The sequence below is a fragment of the Ochlerotatus camptorhynchus genome, unplaced genomic scaffold (genome assembly GCF_037179485.1).
Source record: "Ochlerotatus camptorhynchus isolate MF236.1 unplaced genomic scaffold, CSIRO-AGI_Acam_v1.1 ptg000140l, whole genome shotgun sequence".
In the NCBI taxonomy this organism is placed as follows: Eukaryota; Metazoa; Arthropoda; class Insecta; order Diptera; family Culicidae; genus Ochlerotatus; species Ochlerotatus camptorhynchus.
Genome location: NW_027040630.1, coordinates 1,621,312 through 1,640,891, shown reverse-complemented (window position 1 = coordinate 1,640,891; position 19,580 = coordinate 1,621,312). Strand labels below are relative to the sequence as shown.

At 44.0% G+C, this 19,580-nt stretch overlaps 3 protein-coding genes across 3 annotated transcripts; 2 read left to right on the top strand and 1 right to left on the bottom strand.

The window, feature by feature from the left end:
* Nucleotides 1–2,342, top strand: LOC135700663 (uncharacterized). Its single transcript, XM_065221245.1, has 3 exons — nt 1–1,101; nt 1,238–2,127; nt 2,216–2,342. The coding sequence occupies exons 1-3, from the start codon at nt 1–3 to the stop codon at nt 2,340–2,342; spliced, it is 2,118 nt and encodes a 705-aa protein (XP_065077317.1).
* Nucleotides 2,343–4,221: 1,879 nt separating this feature from the next.
* Nucleotides 4,222–17,334, bottom strand: LOC135700662 (estradiol 17-beta-dehydrogenase 11-like). Its single transcript, XM_065221244.1, has 3 exons — nt 16,379–17,334; nt 16,183–16,311; nt 4,222–4,375 (listed from the first exon to the last, which is right to left on the bottom strand). Exons 1-3 carry the CDS (start codon nt 17,332–17,334, stop codon nt 4,222–4,224), a joined length of 1,239 nt encoding a protein of 412 aa, XP_065077316.1.
* Nucleotides 17,264–19,577, top strand: LOC135700655 (estradiol 17-beta-dehydrogenase 11-like). The gene is made up of 5 exons (XM_065221238.1): nt 17,264–17,776; nt 17,874–18,050; nt 18,994–19,250; nt 19,307–19,435; nt 19,497–19,577. Exons 1-5 carry the CDS (start codon nt 17,372–17,374, stop codon nt 19,549–19,551), a joined length of 1,023 nt encoding a protein of 340 aa, XP_065077310.1. The 5' UTR covers nt 17,264–17,371; the 3' UTR covers nt 19,552–19,577.
* The last annotated feature ends 3 nt before the right edge of the window (nt 19,578–19,580 follow it).

Here is a 19,580-nt window from a genome sequence, read left to right as displayed (position 1 = left end):
ATGAACCCCAAAAAACCGGGGAAGGTCCGTATAATCTGGGATGCGGCCGCTAAAGTAGATGGTGTATCTCTGAATAGTGCACTACTCAAAGGCCCGGATCAACTATCTTCTCTACCAGGGGTCCTATTCCGCTTCCGTCAGTATGGGGTGGCAGTAAGCTCGGATGTTCAGGAGATCTTCCACCAACTCCGAATCCGAGAAGAAGACAAGATTTCTCAACTATTTTTATGGCGCACCAATCCATCCGACAATCCAACGGTGTACGTGATGGATGTTGCAACATTCGGGAGCACCTGCTTGCCAGCATCAGCACAATTCGTGAAAAACCGCAACGCCGAGGAACATTCCGAAGCCTACCCCGAAGCGACAAATGCGATCATTCACGACCACTACGTCGACGATTATCTGGTGAGCTTTAGCTCCGTGGAGGAAGCAGCAAAGGTGGCAAGCGATGTGCGCTACGTTCATGGCAACGGAGGATTCAAGCTTCATAACTGGCGGTTGAACAGCAGCACGGTGCTCAACAGACTAGGCGTAGTCCAACACGATGCCGATAAGGAGCTGGACCTGATCGAAGGCGCGAAAACCGAAAGGGTGCTCGGTATGCTTTGGAGTCCGTCAACCGACGAACTGAGTTTCTCTACACAGATGAGCGAAGAGGTGCAAACGCTGATACGCACAACTACGAGGCCGACGAAGAGACAGGTGCTGCGATGTGTGATGACCCTATTTGATCCGTTGAGGTTGCTTTCACCGTTCATCATCCACGGAAAGGTTCTGATTCAGGACCTATGGCGAGAAGGTACGGAGTGGGACGAACAAGTCAGTGATGAGGTCTACAAGAAATGGCAGAGGTGGATACAGATGATCGAATACATAGCCGAGATCCGAATCCCAAGATGTTACTTCCCTAGTGATACTCGGAGGACCTACCAGAATTCCGAAGTTCATGTGTTCGTCGACGCAAGCGAGGTGGCGTATTCTTGTGCGGTCTATCTACGCACATTCAACGAAGACGGCGATCCGCAGGGTTGCCTAATCGCCGCCAAATCAAAGGTTGCTCCTCTGAAACCTTGGTCTATTCCCCGGCTGGAACTACAGGCATGTGTCTTGGGCGCACGGTGGTCGAAATTCGTCATAGAAAACCATCAACGTTCTCGTATCCAAGACCACGTACTGGACGGATTCAAAAACAGCGCTAGCCTGGATTAAAGCTGATGCGCGTAACTATCGACAGTTCGTCTCCTATCGGGTAGGCGAGATCCTGGAACATTCAACGGCAGCTCAGTGGCGGAGGGTACCGTCAAAATCCAATCCAGCGGATGAAGCGACGAAATGGGGAAGTGGCCCGTACTTCGATCACGACAGCAGTTGGTTTCAAGGACCCAACTTTCTACGATTGCCGGAAGAAGAGTGGCCCCGTATTAAGGAACCAGTGACCGCTACTAACGAAGAAATACGTGCATCGATTCTGCACCACCGATCGTTCGAACCCACAATAGACTTCAATCGGTTCTCATCCTGGGATAGGCTGCAACGTGCAACCGCATACGCTCTTCGATTCCTGCACAACACGTCTAAGAAGCGGCCGGAATACTCCGGGCCGTTGCAACAGTCGGAACTTCGAGCGGCTGAAGAAACAATCCTTAAGCTGGTACAGCATGAATCCTACCCAGATGAAGTTGCCGCACTGTCGAATAAAGCACCGAACGAAGCGGGACAGGAGGATATCGGGAAGCAAAGCTCCAGCTATCAACTGATGCCAATGCTGGATGGTAACGAATTGCTACGCGAGCGCGGTCGGATCGAGATAGCTGAACATGTTCCCTATTGCGTGCGACATCCGGTGATCCTCCCGAGGAAGCATCGCGTCACGGAACTCTTAGTGAACCGATACCATCGCTATTATCACTATGGGAACGACGAAACGGTGGTTAACGAGGTCCGGCAGCTATACACAATCCCTAGACTTCGATTGGTGGTCAAACAGGTGAAACGCGATTGCACCTTGTGCAAGATTCGTCGAACACGACCAACGATTCCGCCGATGGCACCACTTCCGGCTGCACGTCTAGCGCACCACGAACGACCATTCACTTATACTGGAGTGGACTATTTCGGACCGCTGTTGGTGAAGCTGGGAAGATACGCGCGCTGTCCATTTAGAAGTTGCCTACTCACTATCAACGGAATCATGCATTTCCTGCGTCCGCAGATTCGGGGGTCGCCGGGGGCCACCAGCCGAGTTCTTCAGCGACAATGGAACGAATTTCCAAGGGGCGGACCGAGTACTGCAGCACCAAATAAACCAACTGTCGACTGTCCACAACATTCACCGGTAGGAACACAAAATGGAGCTTTATACCACCGGGAGCACCACACATGGGGGGAGCTTGGGAACGTTTGGTTCAATCCGTAAAGACAGCGATGGTAGAAGCGTACTCCGAGGGGAAGCTGCATGATGAGGGGCTGCAGACACTGGTCGTGGAGGCTGAGAATATGGTAAACTCAAGGCCTCTGACGTATTTACCACTCGAGTCCGAGGAGGCAGAGGCACTCACACCGAATCATTTTTTGCAGCTGAGTTCGAATGGGGTGAAGAGAATCAGCGAAGGAGGCGAAGCGGTAGTTCGGGGACAGTCGCCAGAGCTAGTTCGTCGGCAAATCCTAGGTAGATCATGGGAGCTGATTCAACGGCAACTGGAGGCATTCTGCAAGCGCTGGTTGATAGATTACCTGCCGGTGATCCGTCGACAAACAAAATGGTTTGAGGAAACCAGAGCACTCGAACCTGGAGATATGGTAATGGTGGCGGAGCCAGCGAAGCGGAATGGATGGGAGCGAGGACGAAGCATCCATATGATCCCGAATCCGGATGGCCGGAAGCGAAGAGCAGTGGTAAAGATTGGTGGAAAAACTCCAGTGCGGCCGGTGACAAGGCTGGCACTACTCGATGTGAAGGAGAAACGTGAAGTTCCGGAGAACACCGGACTACACCCGGGGGAGACTGTCGATGCAAGATTCGATGAGCTGGCCGCCCTGTCAACCGACGTTTCCAAAGGCTGTTAAAGCGCCGCTGCAGTAATATTGACAGACGTCAACGCTGGTGGCTCGACTCGAGCTGTCAACAGCAGCGACAGGGAAACGGGGAAGAATATTTCTGTTTGGATAAAGTTCGCGGCGTGGTCGGTAGTGTTTCTTACCGCTACAGTTAAAATTATTTTGCTATTATATTACTTATATTAGGGAGTGCTGGAGTTTATTACAATCTAGTAAAGGAGGTAAAAAGTTCAAAATATTAAATCTAAACTTAAAACGAAAATAATTCTAAACTTACCTAGGACCTAGAAGCTAACCTAAAACTTAAAGCGCAGGGTGAGGCCCCACGCTATAAAGAATCACCAAATTTGTGAGTAAAATGAAAATTATGATAATGATGTATCAAATGAAATAAAATAATTGCAGTGAAGCAAACGTTACAGCAAAAAGCTTTCAGAAAAGATTCTCTGACCTTTCCCCCACCTGCGCGGACATGTGGCGATCTAGCCCTGACGTTTGTGTTGGTAGAGGGAAAAATGTAAACTTTGCGGGAGACGATGGTGACGACGTCATAACACTCGAAAGGAAATTTGCGAAATAAGAAGTAAAACAAATCCTAGCTATTATTGCATGATGATTTTGCTTGATTGTATTCTTTTGTAAAGTCACCGCAAAATATCATCTGGCAATTTTTATTTTATGATAACTCCTTACTTGAAAACAGGCAAAAACTCACAAACCGGCTGCTTTTTCATGGTATAAAGTGTGATAATTCATTAATCAATAAATTATCTCAACATTTAGTGCAGACCATTCATAAATTTTGGTAACATACATAAATTCTATAATCCATATTAATTTTCCTCTGCAAGCGCCGATCGAAACAAACGCTATGACGTCACTACTAGGGTGATTGAGTGAACGAAAGAAACGAATCGTGCGAAGGGGAATGAAAGCCGAGTGAAAAACGAAGTGCACCAATACATTTAGGCCTACAATTCCACACCTTGTATAGACCAGGTTGGCTTGGAACAAGGGTGACGCGCTTGGCATAGATGACCCACAGCGACTCACGAAGAGCTGCTTAATCCGATCAGTAGCGGTGCAGCTTCTTCCTCCTTCTTTGGTAAATGGACGCTCGTGTGGGCTGTGGTTCGCTGCTTGCGGGCAGCCTTTGGTTGTTTACTGGATAATAATGTGCAACGCCACACGCCAAAAGTACTGCTGCTGCTGCTGCTGATGATGATGTTGATGATAACGATCGATCGGATACCACCACACACGGTGATTGAATAAACAGCGTTCGGCGAGACCGGATGGAATTCGATTTTGAAATCTGTGTTAGGGAAAGGGCTTTTTGCAGGTAATCGGTGATAGTGACCTATTGACAATTGATAAAGTGTTCACCTTAGCAGATATGTAGAAAAATTTCCAATCCATCCCCTATTGACAGAGTTATAAGTGGTCAAAACCTGACCACTTTTCGTAACGCGGTCAATTTTGGTTTTTTTAAATTGCACCCCCATTATTTAGCCAAAAGACGTAACTCTATGTAAAAAATATGTATCTAGATTTTTTGTCGACGAACCCTTACCAAACAGATAAGACAAGTTCTCAATAAATAGAATGCTTCATGTTAAGTGAGTTTTAATCCTGTTAATTTGAGTTTTGATTCGCACAAACTAGGCATTTGCTTGGGGTTAATTATGAATGAGATGGACCTTTTCGAACGTATTGAATTTTTAATGCCATATGATCTGTATGATGAACGACCTACTGTTTATGTGTGTCATATGAAACAGAAATTGATCGCTTCAAATTCTGTGGTGTTTATTGACAGCGAAGACTTGCTTGCTAAATATGATTGCAAAAAGATTAATATTCTCGGTAAAATTATATACAACTTTAAACAAATAAAGAGTACAATTGATTAGAAATATTACTTTTTTTTCGTATTTACTGGTTCTGCTGCTGGTTATTATCATCCCTTGAACAACTCTCGAATCAAGAGCCGGGTGATTTTCCGAGGTAGATCCCTGAAAATTAAAGACAAAACAAGGCATTAGGAATGAAATTGAAAATTTAGGAAAATACAAACCAGAACCAGGCAATTTCATTAAACTCCATTTAAAGAAGATCAAAATATTAACGATAGCGTACAGGACAATTGAAAAATGTATAATGAGAGAGAGAAGGATTAGTATTTTCCATTTAATTCCACTACTTTATTTGCTTATCCTTGACAGATACGCGTATTTCGTCTACAATGTGCAGACTTCTTCAGTGTCTTGTACTAATACTCGACTGAAGAAAAACATCGCATTTACCGAATATATATTAACACAGGTACATTTTCACTTAGAAACTAGGTAAACTTAAATTTAATTTTCTATAGGAACAGGTACTCCGCTGCTTACTCGTTGATGTGTCCTAGGTAGTAGAATTCTCGCTTTTTTATCGATGATTACCTGGATTGTGGTCTTGCTTGGATTGCCCGGATGTCTTGCTGTTTCGAAGATGTACTGTAATTCCTTAACCTTTCCTGTATCGCTGAGTGGAAGAGTCTGCATTCGGTGAATCATGTGGTGAAAGGCGGCCATTTTCTGCTGGAACGAATGGTTGGAAGTATAGGGGATAACTCTTTTGGTGCTTGTTGGTTTCCTGTAAATTTCGTATTCAAGCGAGGAAGATGATGACGATTCCCTGATGACTGGAAGATCGAGAAATGCGAGTTTCCCGCCTTTTTCTACCTCGTGAGTGAATTTGATATCCTTGTGAATTCTGTTGATCTCATCTAAAATTTGTGGAAGGGCTTCCCGTTTAACTACGCTGAAGATATCGTCAACCAACCTCCACCAACGGTTTGGTAATAGTCCTTTCTCCTTCAGGATTGTCTCCAAGTTGGCCATGAAAAGTTCACACAAGAAGGGGTATAGGGGGTTTCCCATTGGGGCTCCTTTCGTCTGCTTGTAGAAGTTACCTCGGAAAGAGAAGTAGTTCTCTTCCATACAAAGGCGGGTCAGCTTAAGGTACGTCCGAACCTTGTTTCTCCATGCTGCATCCTCTCGTTGTGTTATAGCCAGTCCTCCAAATGGTTGATCGCTTCCTTTACCGGTACGCTGGGAAAAAGAGCTGTGACGTCGAAAGATACCACAATGTCGTCCTCGTTGATTGAAGATTGCAGTTGCTGGGCGAACTACTGGGTGTTACTAACTGCTTTACTCTGGAACTGATTCGGCATACTCTGGAACTCTTTGACTAGCCACTTCGCTAGTTTGTGGGTGGGGGAACCAACTGCAGACACGATCTCTCGCATTTCATTTCCTGGTTTGTGGACTTTGGGAAGACCTTTGATCCTGGGTAGAATGGGATTGGGTTCCCGTATACATATCCATCTCCTAATATCGATTTGCACTCCTTCAGTGCTTTCTCCACGCGTTTCACTATGTTCTGTAAGGGGTCTACTCGAAGCTGTCTATACGGTCCGTTGTTAATCTTCGTTGTCATTTGATTATCGTAATCGTCCTTGTCCATGATAACGACCGCGTTTCCCTTGTCTGCCTTCACGTAGTATACTGCTTTACTTTTTAGCTCCTTTACAATCTGAATATCTTTTTCGTTGGTGCGACTTTGTTCTTGTCCGTCCTTGATTATGTTCGATGTGATAGTCCTGGCCGTATTTTGTGATGATGCTGGAAGTGTATCGCTGTCTCTACGTCAATGATGATCTGCTCCACGTCTGGCTTGGTTGTAACCGCGTATCCTAGCCCCTTGTTGAGGTGTGTCAATTGTTCTTCCGTGAATGCGGTCGTCGATCGGTTGACAACCAACCCATCAATGAAGTGAACCCTCGGCGTCGTGGTGATGGTTGATGGGATCTGCTCACCCGTTATTGGTGCCAGTGACATCCTGGGAATCAATTTCCACTCATCCCACCAAATTCTATGGGAGCTATTTCGATTAAGAGAGGAAACATTTAGAAATGGCATGCTAAACATACATTCTTTCCGGAAAAATCTAAATATATGATTCCCGGGAAATTAACTCTGTGAAGAACAATCGATAAATTAAAAGAAGTTTCTGGATGCTCATGGAAACTTTTTGGAGAGGCTGTAAGGAGCTTCCAGAGCGATCAGAAAAAAGCTTCCAAAGAAAGTTAGAAGCAACATTCAGAGGAAGCTGGCGGACTCCCGACATCCAAGATGGGGCAAGTTGGCAGAAACTTTAAGAAAATGTTTAGAGAAACGTCCAGAAAAATTTCGCAGACATTTTACCCAGAAATTCCGAGAAGTTCGCAGAACTTTTCAGGAATTCCGAGATCTATCCAAGAATCCTTACAATTTCACAGAAGCTCCGAGTACTCATTACAAGTTCCAAGTATTTTCGAGAAGATCCGAAAACTTACCAGAAATTTCCGAAAATTCCTTCTGTGTTACTTGACTTATAACGAATATACGTTGTGCCCGCGGACCTCGAATACAACACAAGGGGAAATGGATGTAATGTTGGCCTAAATGTCCCTAATTTGGGCCCATACATAAATTCAGCAATCGACTTACTTTTCAATAGCGCCCAAAAATATCCATTAGTACCGTTCATCAAGATAAAATTGATAAATAGCAGATTTTTAACGATGGGCCCAATCTTAGATCCAGAGGCCAACATTAGAGCCATTTCCTCTAAGTTGTCTAAATTAACATAGCATTTGCAATGCACAATTAGCCCCTTCACGTTTCTCAGTCTTGCCAGTCTTAGTTGAGCGTTTCAAAAATGTAGAATTTTTATTATTTTATTTTTTAATCTATCAAGAAGATCCGAAAACGTCCCAGAACTTCCGTTCTGAAACTCTCCAGAAATATCCAGAATTTGACAGAAAATCCAATAAAATCCCAAAAATTTCGGGATATGCCAAGAGCTTCCCAGATATTCTGAGAACTTACCATAAATATCTAAAACTTTCAAAAGTTTTCGGAATTCTCGAAACATGCGCGAAGGTCCCGGGATTTCTGGAAAATTCTAGGTTCTTCTGGGAAGATTTCGGTTATTCTATAAATGTCATGATAATTCAGGGAAAACTTTAAAACTTCTGAGAAGTTTTCGAAATTTCTGAGAAGTACTCGAATCAAGTGGGAAGATCTTGGAAATTCTGGGAAGATCTCAGAAAATGTGGAAAGGTATTTTGGAATATTTGGGAAGTTCTTGGAATTTCCTAGTATCTTACATTCTGGATAAGTCTCGAAGTTCTCGCATCTGATTAGTATATAACTCGTAGATAAAAGATGGATTCTTCAGTGGTGCTGAGTACTTGGCACTGTTGAAGCCTGCAAGTAGTAGACGAAATACGCGTATCTGTCAAAAGATAAGCAATTATAACGGAATTTAAAGGAAATTAAATAAACCCACTCAAAGCTCTTCATAAAGGGATTCCGTTAAGAGGTTCGACAAATTTAAAAGTTTTTATAATTTCTGGGACATTCTTTGACGTCAATCTATCCAGCGGGACAAACTTAACGAATTTCAAAGTTGATACGTGTTTTGGAATGTACCAATAGCGTACCATAGCGTACCTTCAAGGATTTTGAACGTACCTCAAAGCTTCCCGGAAAACCCGTGTCCCGCTGGATAGACATACGATTTCAGCAATGACCGAGTCGATCGACCAGATTTCTACGGAAATGTGCCGTACCAAATGCGTACTTTACGAATCTGTCATTCATTTTTAACGTACCTCTTATTTTCACTTAAATGCTTATACTAAACTTTTTAAATCGTTTTATATATGAATTCTGGGCATGGAATTGGATACCTCAAAAAATGTAAGCCCGATTTCATAGAAAAAACACTATACTTAAGTGCATTCTAGCCAATTTGAGGACCAAAAACAGTTTTTTTTTTAATTTGCATCCTTTAAAAATATACTAATTTCGAACAAAACCGTTAAATTCATGAATAATTATGGAAACGCACGGTGCTGCTTGGAAAACTCCATCATAAGAAAAGCCTTGATAACTTTCTGATCGATCATGACCAACGTACCTAACTGGAATTCACTTTCTGATAGAATTTACCAGTGATTTAAATAAAAAAAATAATATTATTTTAAAAATTACATTTTTTCGATGATACATTTGAGAAAACTTGATTAAATGATCAGATATCTATACGAAATTATTTCTGAATATCCATGGAACACTAAAATTCTGATAAATTCTATCAGAAAGTGAATTCCAGTTAGGTACGTTGGTCATGATCGATCAGAAAGTTATCGAGGCTTTTCTTATTATGGAGTTTTCCAAGCAGCACCGTGCGTCTCCATAATTATTCATGAATTTAACGGTTTTGTTCAAAATTAGTATATTTTTAAAAGATGCAAATTTAAAAAAAAACTGTTTTTGGTCCTCAAATTGGCTAGAATGCACCTAAGTATAGTGTTTTTTTATATGAAATCGGGCTTGCAGTTTTCCGAGGAATCCAATTCCGTACCCAGAATTCATATATAAAACGATTTAAAAAGTTTAGTATAAGCATTTAAGTGAAAATAAGAGGTACGTTAAAAATTAATGACAGATTCGTAAAGTACGCATTTAGTACGTCACATTTTCGTAGAAATCTGGTCGATCGACTCGGTCATTGCAGAAATCGTATGTCTATCCAGCGGTACACTGGTTTTCCGGGAAGGTTTGAGGTACGTTCAAAATCCTTGAAGGTACGCTATTAGTACATTCCAAAACACGTATCAACTTTGAAATTCGTTAAGTTTGTCCCGCTGGATAGATTGACGTCATTCTTTGAATTATTGTTAAGTTCATTGAATTTCTGAGAAGTTCTTAGGATGTCTAGAAAAATTGCAGATCTTCTGCGAAGAAAAATTTCTGAGAAGTTCTGTGAAATTTGCCGATCATCTAGGAAGATCTTGGAATGTTCTGAAGGTTCTCTTCACGGAAGCTTACAGAAATTGTAAGTAGTTCCCGGATGATCTTCGAAGTGTATGCATCTTGCAAGAATCGGTCGGACATTCTGGAAAATTGTCGGAAATTCTGGGCAGTTATCGGAACATTCGGGAAGTCCTCAGAATCTATAGTAAGTTCTCAGTGTTCTGGGAACCCAGAATTTCTGACAAGCTTTCAAAAATTCTGGAATTCTCGGAACTAATCGGAAATTTTTGAAATTTTCGAAAAGTTCTCGTATCTTCTGGGGAAGTTCACGGAAACCCTGGGAAGTTTCTACGAAGTTCTTGAATCTCTCAGAATTCTCTCTCAAAATGTTTTGGAAGTTTTCGGAATTTGTTGTGAACGCACGAATTTTTTGGGAAGTTCCCAGATCTTCTCAAAAATTCTGTCATTAATATGCTAACCTGCAGCTTCAAAATTTTACTGAGTTCTCGAGACTCTCCACAGCCTGCATTAAGCTCCCTATAATTCATAGGCCTTGAAGTATTCTAAATTTCAAAGAAAGTTTTCGGCATTTCCTCAAATTTTCTGCAACTTCCCTATAGTTCCTAGAACTTCTCTGAAAATTTCAGAACGACCCAGGAGTTCTCGGGACTGAAGATCTCGCTTTCCTGAAGTTCTCAGAGCTTCCCTAAATTTCCATCATATTTCCTGGACATTTCGAATTCGGATCGACGGTACATACGTATAGGGATGGTTATACCATCTACCAGAGCTGCGGCAATACACATGAGCTGGGTACAGCTTTCATCGTGATGGGCGAAATGCAGAAGCGCGTGATTGGGTGGTGGCCAATCGATAGCAGAATGTGTAAGTTGAGGATCAAAGGCCGTTTCTTCAATGTCAGCATAATCAACGTGCACAGTAGACTGATGCAAAATTTGACTTTTTCGCTTTCAAATCGGGTCCTGATTAGCCTCCAAAAGTTACAACTCAACTTCTAGTCTTTTGCCATATTGAGCTGCGAAACAGTTCGATAGCCATTCTTTTAGAAAATTTTCTCAGCTACAACTTTGCTCAAGATCATTTCTATGTAAAACGAGACAGGAAAAAGTTATTAATTATTTAAGAGATTGGTAAACTTATGACATGATCAAGCAGCTGCTCTGTAGGCAACACTGTATTTTGCAGTGTGACATAGTAGCCATTCAACGCCCCAGAAACACCAATGTTGCCTGCTGAGCAGCTGATTGAGCATGATCATAAGACATCAGCGCATTGAACCATTGATAACTTTCGATCCTTGCATTTAATCAAAAAATGGTCTTGAGCAAAGTTGTAGCTGGGAAAATTTCCTACAAGTTCCTACAGTTGAAAGCTTTTGAAGCAGATCGATATGGTGAATTATTAGATAGACATGAACAAAAATTTTGTTTGTACCATAGTAATTCCCATACAAACTTCAAATGGTTTGTGCCATCTCAGTTTCTCACCAAATGGGTTCAAATTTTGAGAGGTTGGTCAGGATCAGATTTGGAATCGTTTAAGTATTGTGGAGCGAAAATTTCAAATTTTGCATCACTCTAGTGCACAGCCCTCACTTAGCAAGTGACGATGACGATAAAGACGCAGTTGGAACGGGAATACGACAGCTTCCGTCAAAATCGTCATCGGAGATCTTAACGCTCAGGTCGGCCAGGAAGAGGAATTCAGACCGGCTAGAAAAAATTTCAGCGCTCACCAGCTAACAAACGCCAACGGCCTTAGACTCATCGATTTCACCGCCTCTAAGAACATGGCCATACCATAGAGGTAAATCTAAGACTAGAAGGTCCCGAAGAAACGTGCTCAACTTTTTGGCTCAGCTCTGGTACTCCCTTCGGTCCCAAGCTAATCGATTAACCCCTCGAAACATAGTAAAATCCACTAACCCCTCATTTTATCTGTCAAACTTTCATAGCTAATCAAAATAAACATTGTGTAGTACTAGAATTTCGACTAGAATGGGGTACTTTAATCGTTTGCTTGGGACCAATAGGCTAGTCAAGTAGTGAGCCAATTTCAAATCGTTAGTTTCGTATTGATTGTTGGCCATACGTAGTACCTACTTCCAGCAAAGCCTCCCATATCGGTACACCTGGAGATCACCGCAGCAGACAGAACCGCAAATCGACCACGTTTTGATCGACGGAAGGCACTTCTCGGACGTTATCCACGTTAGGACCTATCGCGGTGCAAATATCGATTCGGACCACTACCTTCTAATGGTCATCGTCCGCCACGGTACAATCTGAAGCGACTGAAGCTGCCCGAAGTCGCAACTGAGTACGTGCAATGCCTCGACGCAGCGTTGCCGGATGAGGGAGAGCTCACCGACGCCCCTCTTGAGGACTGCTGGAACAACGTGAAAGCAGCCATTAACAGCGCTGCGGAAGGCGCCGTTGGGTTCGTGGGGCGGAATCGACGGAACGATTGGTTCGACGAAGAGTTTTGGACGAGAAGAACGCAGCGCGGGCGGCGATGCTGCAGCAAGGAACCCGTCATAATGTGCAGCGATATAAACAGAAGTGAAGACAGCAAACCCATCTTTTCCGGGATAAGAAGCGCCGCCTGGAAGAGCTGGAGTGCGAAGAAATTGAGCAGCTGTATCGTTCTCAAGAAACACGCAAGTTCTACAAGAAACTCAACGCATCCCGCAAAGCCGAAATATGTCTGGATAAGGAAGGGGGTATCTTAACGGACAAACGTGAGGTGATTGAAAGGTGGAAGCAGCACTACGATGAACATCTGAACGGCGCAGAGGCGGAGGACCAAGGCGGCAGGAGGAATGGCTTCATCGGTACAGCGGATGAGGGGGACATGCCAGCTCCCACGAACGGTGAAGTTAAGGATGCTATCCGACAGCTTAAGAACAACGAAGCAGCTGGTAAAGATGGTATCGGAGCGGAACTTATCAAAATGGACCCGGGTAAGTTGGCCACTTGTCTGCACCGACTGATAGTCAGGATCTGGGCTACAGAACAGCTACCGGAGGAGTTGTATATAAAAAAGCCGACAAACTAGAATGTGAAAATGAAATATCAGACTTAAAGTGATCATTTTATAAGATAGATGAAGAGATGAGAGTATAGAGTTGATAGGTCTGTTAGAGTACGGCAGTGTGAAAATTGTATATAGAGAGTAGAAAGCGAGTAAAGGTCAATTTTGAGGAAGGCACGAATCGAGTTGATCATCTCCTTTACCAAACTCCCCTGTTGGTGAAGGATGGTTAAGGGTATCTCCCCCCGCCACCACTGGAAAAAGAGATGATCGCCGATTTGCTCACCTACTTTCGATGGGATCACAATTCTTAACGCGGCCTACAAAGTGCTTTCCCAGATCCTCTTTCGCCGTTTATCGCCGCTCGCAAGCAGATTTGTGGGAAGTTATCAAGCCGATTTTGTAGACGGGCGATCGACAACGGACCAAATCTTCACGTTGCGGCAGATCCTCCAAAAGTGTCGTGAATATCAAGTCCCTACGAACCACCTATGAAGAGCTTTGGAATATTATGGACGAGAACGGGTTTCCCCGGGAAGCTGACCAGATGGATGGTGTACAGTGCTGCGTGAAGATATCGGGTGCGTTATCGGACTCGTTTGAAACTCGCAAAGGACTTCGACAAGGCGATGGTCTTTCCTGCCTCCTGTTCACAATTGCGCTAGAAGGTGTTATGAAACGTACGGGCTTTAACATCCGGGGTACGATCTTCAATAAGTCCAATCAGTTCATCTGCTTCGCTGACGACGTGGACATTGTCGGAAGAACGTTTCAGGCCGTGGCGGAGCAGTACACCAGGCTGAAACGTGAAGCAGAGAAGGTTGGATTAAAGGTGAATACGTCGAAGACAACGTATCTGTTAGCTGGAGGAACCGAGTGGGATAGGGCTCGCATAGACAGAAGCGTGACAATCGACGGAGGTGAGTTCGAGGTGGTGGATGAATTTGTATACCTCGGATCATTGGTGACGTCGGATAACAACTGCAGCAGAGAAATTCGTAGACGCATAATTGCCGGAAGTCCTGCTTACTATGGACTCCACAAGCCCCTAAGGTCGGGTAAACTTCACCCCCGTACTAAATGTACCATGTACAAGACGCTGGACAGACTGGTAGATCTTTATGGGCACGAGACGTGGACGATGCTTGAGGAGGACCTGCAAGCACTGGGTGTTTTTGAACGACGAGTGCTTAGGACCATCTTTGGCGGGGTATGTGAGAACGGTGTATGGAGGCGAAGGATGAACCACGAGCTGGCGCAACTCTATGGCGAAAGCTGGACGGGTAGGATGGGCGAGACACGTTTTAAGAATGCCGGACAACAATCCCGCAAAAATGGTGCTGGCCTCGAATCCGGCCGGTACAAGACGAAGAGGAGCAGGATCTTGTAAGTGTGGAACGGTCAAGAAATTGGAGACAAGCAGCCACGGACCGAGTGAATTGGCGTAACATTGTGATGCAGGTGCAAATCTGAGGGATGTCGGACCAGGATAAGTAAGTAAGTAAGAAATTGAATGTTTTACGGAATTTTCACATTGGATTTCAAAATGGAGTCGAACAACGATTTCTCGTCTCTGCATGTTGTCCTCGTTCCGAAAATAGCCATATTGTATAGCCAGAAGTTGCCATTTGGATTCCAAAATGCAATCAAACTTTCATTTCCAGGCTCCACACGTTGTGCCCGTTCCAAAAATATTCATATTTGTCGTTTCCATAGTTGGAGATGCTTAACGTCAAATATCAGACTTAAAGTGATCATTTTATAAGATAGATGAAGAGATGAGAGTATAGAGTTGATAGTTCTGTTAGAGTATGGCAGTGCGAAAATTGTATATAGAGAGTATAAAGCACGCAAAGGTCAACTTTGAGTAAGGCACGAATCGGGTTGATCATCTCCTTTACCAAACTCCCCTGTTGGGGAAGGATGGTGAGGGGTATCTCCCCCTGCTACCACTGGCAAAAGAGATGATCGCCGATTTGCTCACGTACCTTCGATGTGCGGAAGAAGTTCTATCGATTGTTTCACACTCAAGTCGTCATGTGGCGTAAGCATCTAGTCCCATCTACCCATATTTATGGGTCTTTAAATTATTTTTTTTATAACCGGAAGACATCAGCTTGAATTTTAGAAAACTGAAAGCCACCATTTTGGATTCCAGGACGGCGTCAAACATCGATTTCCGTCAGGATTTCTGGCTTGTACATTTTCTACAGCTTCTACAAACCGGAAGTCGTCAGAATTTATTCAGGACGGCGTCAAACATCGATATCCGGTCTCTACACGTCTTCCTAGTTCCTAAAATATCAAAATTCTTAGGTTTTGATAGATATGATGTGATGTGATGTGAATGGAACCCACCATCAGTGCAAGGATTACCAATGTCTGCCGATACTTTACCGGTTGTAAAGTTCTGCCTGCTGGTTTGTTGCAGCAGGGTGAAGCAGCTTCATTGAAGATCTTTGGAAGACAAAACGACCAGATGGTCATCTGTAATCACGTGACAAGGGACTGGCAAATCAATGAACCCTCGTCCAGTTAACAAATCCTTTGATTCTTCCTAGGAAAGCGAGAAAACCACCAATCACACACGTATAACCGTCCGGGAGGCAGAGTGCCAGCGCTAATCCGGCAAATGCAGCCGAAAACTATGAATGCGAACGCACGCACAAAACAGAGAACAAACTTAAAACACAACCGTATCCAAAGGCATCCGAAACTGCACTGAATTGTTGGGTTTCGATAGATTTACACTTCGTCTTCGTTCCCGAAACATTAATATTGTTCGAATTTGAAAGCTTTCCACAAACCGGAAGTCACCATTTTGAATTCCAGAATGACGTCAAACACCGCTTTCGGACCTCTACTCGTGATCAGATTCAAATCAGAAGTCGTTATCTTGGATTTTAGAACACCGGAAGACGTCACCCAAGTCCATCGTAATAAGTTGCTGCAACTTGATTGTGACTGAAATAAGTGACATACAAGCAACCCCAACTGTTCAGTGACAAATGTGTTACTAAGGCATATTGGATTCCAAAATGCGATTTCCGGCCTCTACACATCGTCTCCGTCAGTGTTCACTCGGCTGTCGACAAAAGCAGACCACTCTCGATGTTGTTACTTTCGACAGCTATTTTGTAATTTTGTCAGCCAAGTCGGAAGTCAATTCATCAGCGACGCACAGATATTTTTTATCTAAAGGCACAATACTCACTCAAACAGCGCCACCTGCCACGTTTGCAGAATGTTCGGCACATACAACTTCCGCTGATTGGTCCGGATACCTTCCACTATAGTCTTTCCGGCTTCCTCCGGCGTTGGCAGTGTCATCTGGTCGTATCCTCTGATTAAAAAAAATAAAGTACGAAGTCAACATCCAATCCACATCAACATTATCACACCCAACTCACGGCAGTGTCAAAAAGTGATCAATCGATTCCTTCCGGGTGTTAATCAGCCCCGGAAACACAGTAGTCGTAACGACCTGTTCCTCCATCCCAGCGTGATAGATCTCGTCGTGCAGGTCTTCCATGAATCCGCGGACCGCATATTTGGTAGTGGCATAGTTTAACATGTACCCTGTGGGGATGTAAGCCGCTCGTGAGGACAACCCCACGATGTGCCCCCGCCGACGATGGTACATTCCCGGCAGAAACGTTTTGATGGTCCAAAAGTGGCTCAGAACGTTTACCTCCATCATCCTTCGGATGTTCTCCGGACTGTACTCGTCCGGCACTAGGTATGGGATTATACCAGCGTTGTTGACCAGGATGTCAACACGACCAAAGTCCCGTTCGATCTTTTGACCCAGATTTACAATCGATTCGTAGTCGGAAACGTCCACCTTGTATGCCACCGCCTTGACTCGGTACTTTAGCGCTTCCTGCACCGTCTTCTCTCCATTCTCCAGATCCACATCGGCTATGATCACATTACACCCGAACTTGGCCAGTTCCAAAGTTACGGCTCGTCCGATCCCGTTGGATCCTCCCGTGACCAATGCATTCCATCCGGCAATGCTCTTCGGTGGCGGCGGATTCAACCACTTGGTAATGATCTCGATCCAAACCGGGATGCTCTTGAACAGGAACTGCACGAAGTACAACAAAGTCTTCAACGATTCCCATAGGGCCGATTTCCGCCTGCTGGGTGTTGCGGGATTGTAAGGCAGTTTGAAAAACTCATACAAACTTCCCTTGGACGAAGTGGGGACCATTTTGGTCGTGGATAGTACCTTACCGAACGGACGAATCATCGCTACAGCAAGCCCACGCTGCATCGCCATTCGCTTTTTGTGCAATTGCATTCTGTGCACTCTGCGTACCCTTAACCTTAAACTGGTTTGTAAGTTTCTGCTCGAATGCATTCGCTGCTACATGCAGCATTGAAAGATCTTAACGGTAATGGACGGCTTTAGTTACATGTTTGCACCGATCGCGCTCGCAATGGGAAGTTTAGTGGAGTTCCAAAAGCAACCCTACAATCCTGCCAGTCCGCTTGAACCGCGGACATCGTTGATTGCTTTAGTCCAGACCACTCGGATCGTCATCAACGTTTTGATTTTCACGGCAAAGCTGATCCCGCTGCTAATTTATTTGCTGTTGAAGAAGTTCGTCTGTCGGAACCCGAAAGACATCCGTGGCTGGATTGCCCTGGTGACGGGCGGTGCCAACGGACTCGGGCGCCAAATTGCAATCGAGCTGGCCAAGGAAGGTTGCCATGTGATCGTGGCCGATTTGGACGAGTGCAACGCGATGAAAACGGTTCTCGAGCTGCGTTACTATGGAGTGAAAGCCGCTGCCTACTGCGTATGCTCATGTCCATTAACAAATACACAAACACCAGTCAGGAGGACCTTGAAAACATGCGGTTGATTGAACTATGCTTGTTTCCATTATGCAACAGGTGGATGTGGCTAGCGCTGCTGAGGTACGAGACTTGCAACGAAAGGTGGAAGCCGAGATGGGTCCGGTGGACATTTTGGTGAACAATGCCGGACTGGTGGCGTTTCTGGTTTCCGATGAGTACGTACCGGAGAATCTGCAACGGTTGGTGAATGTGAACATTTTGGCGAATTTCTATGTGAGTATGGAATTAGAAAAATCTGAACATTCAATCAAGAGCAAATTTTCATTACGTCGATAGTAACAAAGGTAAACAAAGTCGAGCGTTTAATAGTACGTTCAGACTACAGAGTTCTAACATGTTATAGCGCTATCTTGATAGTGTTTTCTGTGTTGCAATTATTTGACAACCGTTATAACATGTTATAACTCTCCAGTCTGGACAGCGTTTTATATCATGTTATAACGGTTGTCAAATAATTGCAACACAGAAACCACCATCAAGATAGCGCTATAACATGTTATAACTCTGTAGTCTGAACGCACTATAAATGACGTTGCATTTTAGGGTGACCAGCCATGTAGAAAAGTGTTAACGTTTGTTTACGTTTCATGAAACACCAACTTTGATGTCCCACCCCCCTTGTAGCGTATTTTTCTCAGGGCGTTGGATGTGGCTATCAAATATATACGAACAATCGTCGTCTACCTCGTTTAACTGGTTCCAAACGTTAACAAGCTACAAGAAACCTACTTGGGCTGTGTTCCACATTTGTTGAATTTTCACTTAAATTTGACAGATGGAAAATTTTCAAATAAACCTACTATTCGAGCAGACTTATTTCTGACAGACAAGGAATCAATTTTGACAGATGCTTTCTTGAAAATCAACCGATCAACAACAGAGGGATTTTCGAACATCTTAATTTATTTTCGAAGCGTCAAATCTAAGTGAAATTTTTCCAAATGGAACACAGCCTTGGTTTGTTTGCGTTTGGAACCAATGTCACATAAGAAAGATAAGTAGGCTGATTTGACATCGCAAGTCACCCTAAAATGCTTCGTCATTTATGTATCTTTTGTTTTAAATCTTGATTTAAAAATCAAGATGAAAGTCTATGGGATCTTTCAGATGATGTAGTAAATGAATGAACCCAATTGAAAATGATTAAACATTCTAGACGGTCAACACCTTCCTGCCGGGAATGTACGTCCGACGGAGGGGACACGTAGTGACAATCAGTTCGGCGGCGGCCTACTTGAATGTGGGGCTGATGAGGCACTATACCACAACCAAGTATGCCATGAGAGGCTTCATGGAAGAACTGCGCGACGAGATACGGATTGCGGGGATGTCAAAGTGGGTCAAGACGACGACGATTTTTCCCTTCCAGTTGAACACGCGGAAGGAGCTGGTGGATGCGGTGCTGAAGATGCCGTAAGTCTTTTAATTAGAAAGTAATTGCACATCATTCGCGAACCATTTCGTTGCAGTTATTTTGCAAAGCTTCCCCTAGTTGACCCGGCTGTAGCGGCCAAATCGATCGTTCGATCGATACGGATGAACAAACGCAAAGCATTCGCACCGGATTGGTTCGCCATCGGATTGGCGGCATTCGTCGAGTAAGTAGCTGGATAAAACTTTTCTCAAACAATTAAATTTGAGCTCCCATCACGTTAACAGGGACATGTCTCGGAAAATCAAATACCTGTTTCAAGATCAATTGCTAGGCAACTGACATTCGCGTAAGTACAGTATTTTTTTTTA

What these genes read in the sequence shown, in the direction of transcription:
- LOC135700655 (XM_065221238.1), top strand. Translation starts at nt 17,372, where the DNA reads ATGGACGGCTTTAGTTACATGTTTGCACCGATCGCGCTCGCAATGGGA. An exon ending in TGAAAGCCGCTGCCTACTGC is followed by an intron (nt 17,777 to 17,873) that starts GTATGCTCATGT and finishes ATTATGCAACAG; the next exon opens with GTGGATGTGGCTAGCGCTGC. An exon ending in GGATTGGCGGCATTCGTCGA is followed by an intron (nt 19,436 to 19,496) that starts GTAAGTAGCTGG and finishes TCACGTTAACAG; the next exon opens with GGACATGTCTCGGAAAATCA.
- LOC135700662 (XM_065221244.1), bottom strand. Translation starts at nt 17,334, where the DNA reads ATGCATTCGAGCAGAAACTTACAAACCAGTTTAAGGTTAAGGGTACGC. An exon ending in GATCACTTTTTGACACTGCC is followed by an intron (nt 16,312 to 16,378) that starts GTGAGTTGGGTG and finishes TTTTTTAATCAG; the next exon opens with AGGATACGACCAGATGACAC. An exon ending in TGGCAGGTGGCGCTGTTTGA is followed by an intron (nt 4,376 to 16,182) that starts GTGAGTATTGTG and finishes TCCCTAACACAG; the next exon opens with ATTTCAAAATCGAATTCCAT.
- LOC135700663 (XM_065221245.1), top strand. Translation starts at nt 1, where the DNA reads ATGAACCCCAAAAAACCGGGGAAGGTCCGTATAATCTGGGATGCGGCC. An exon ending in TTCCCCGGCTGGAACTACAG is followed by an intron (nt 1,102 to 1,237) that starts GCATGTGTCTTG and finishes AACTATCGACAG; the next exon opens with TTCGTCTCCTATCGGGTAGG. An exon ending in GTGGACTATTTCGGACCGCT is followed by an intron (nt 2,128 to 2,215) that starts GTTGGTGAAGCT and finishes CTGCGTCCGCAG; the next exon opens with ATTCGGGGGTCGCCGGGGGC.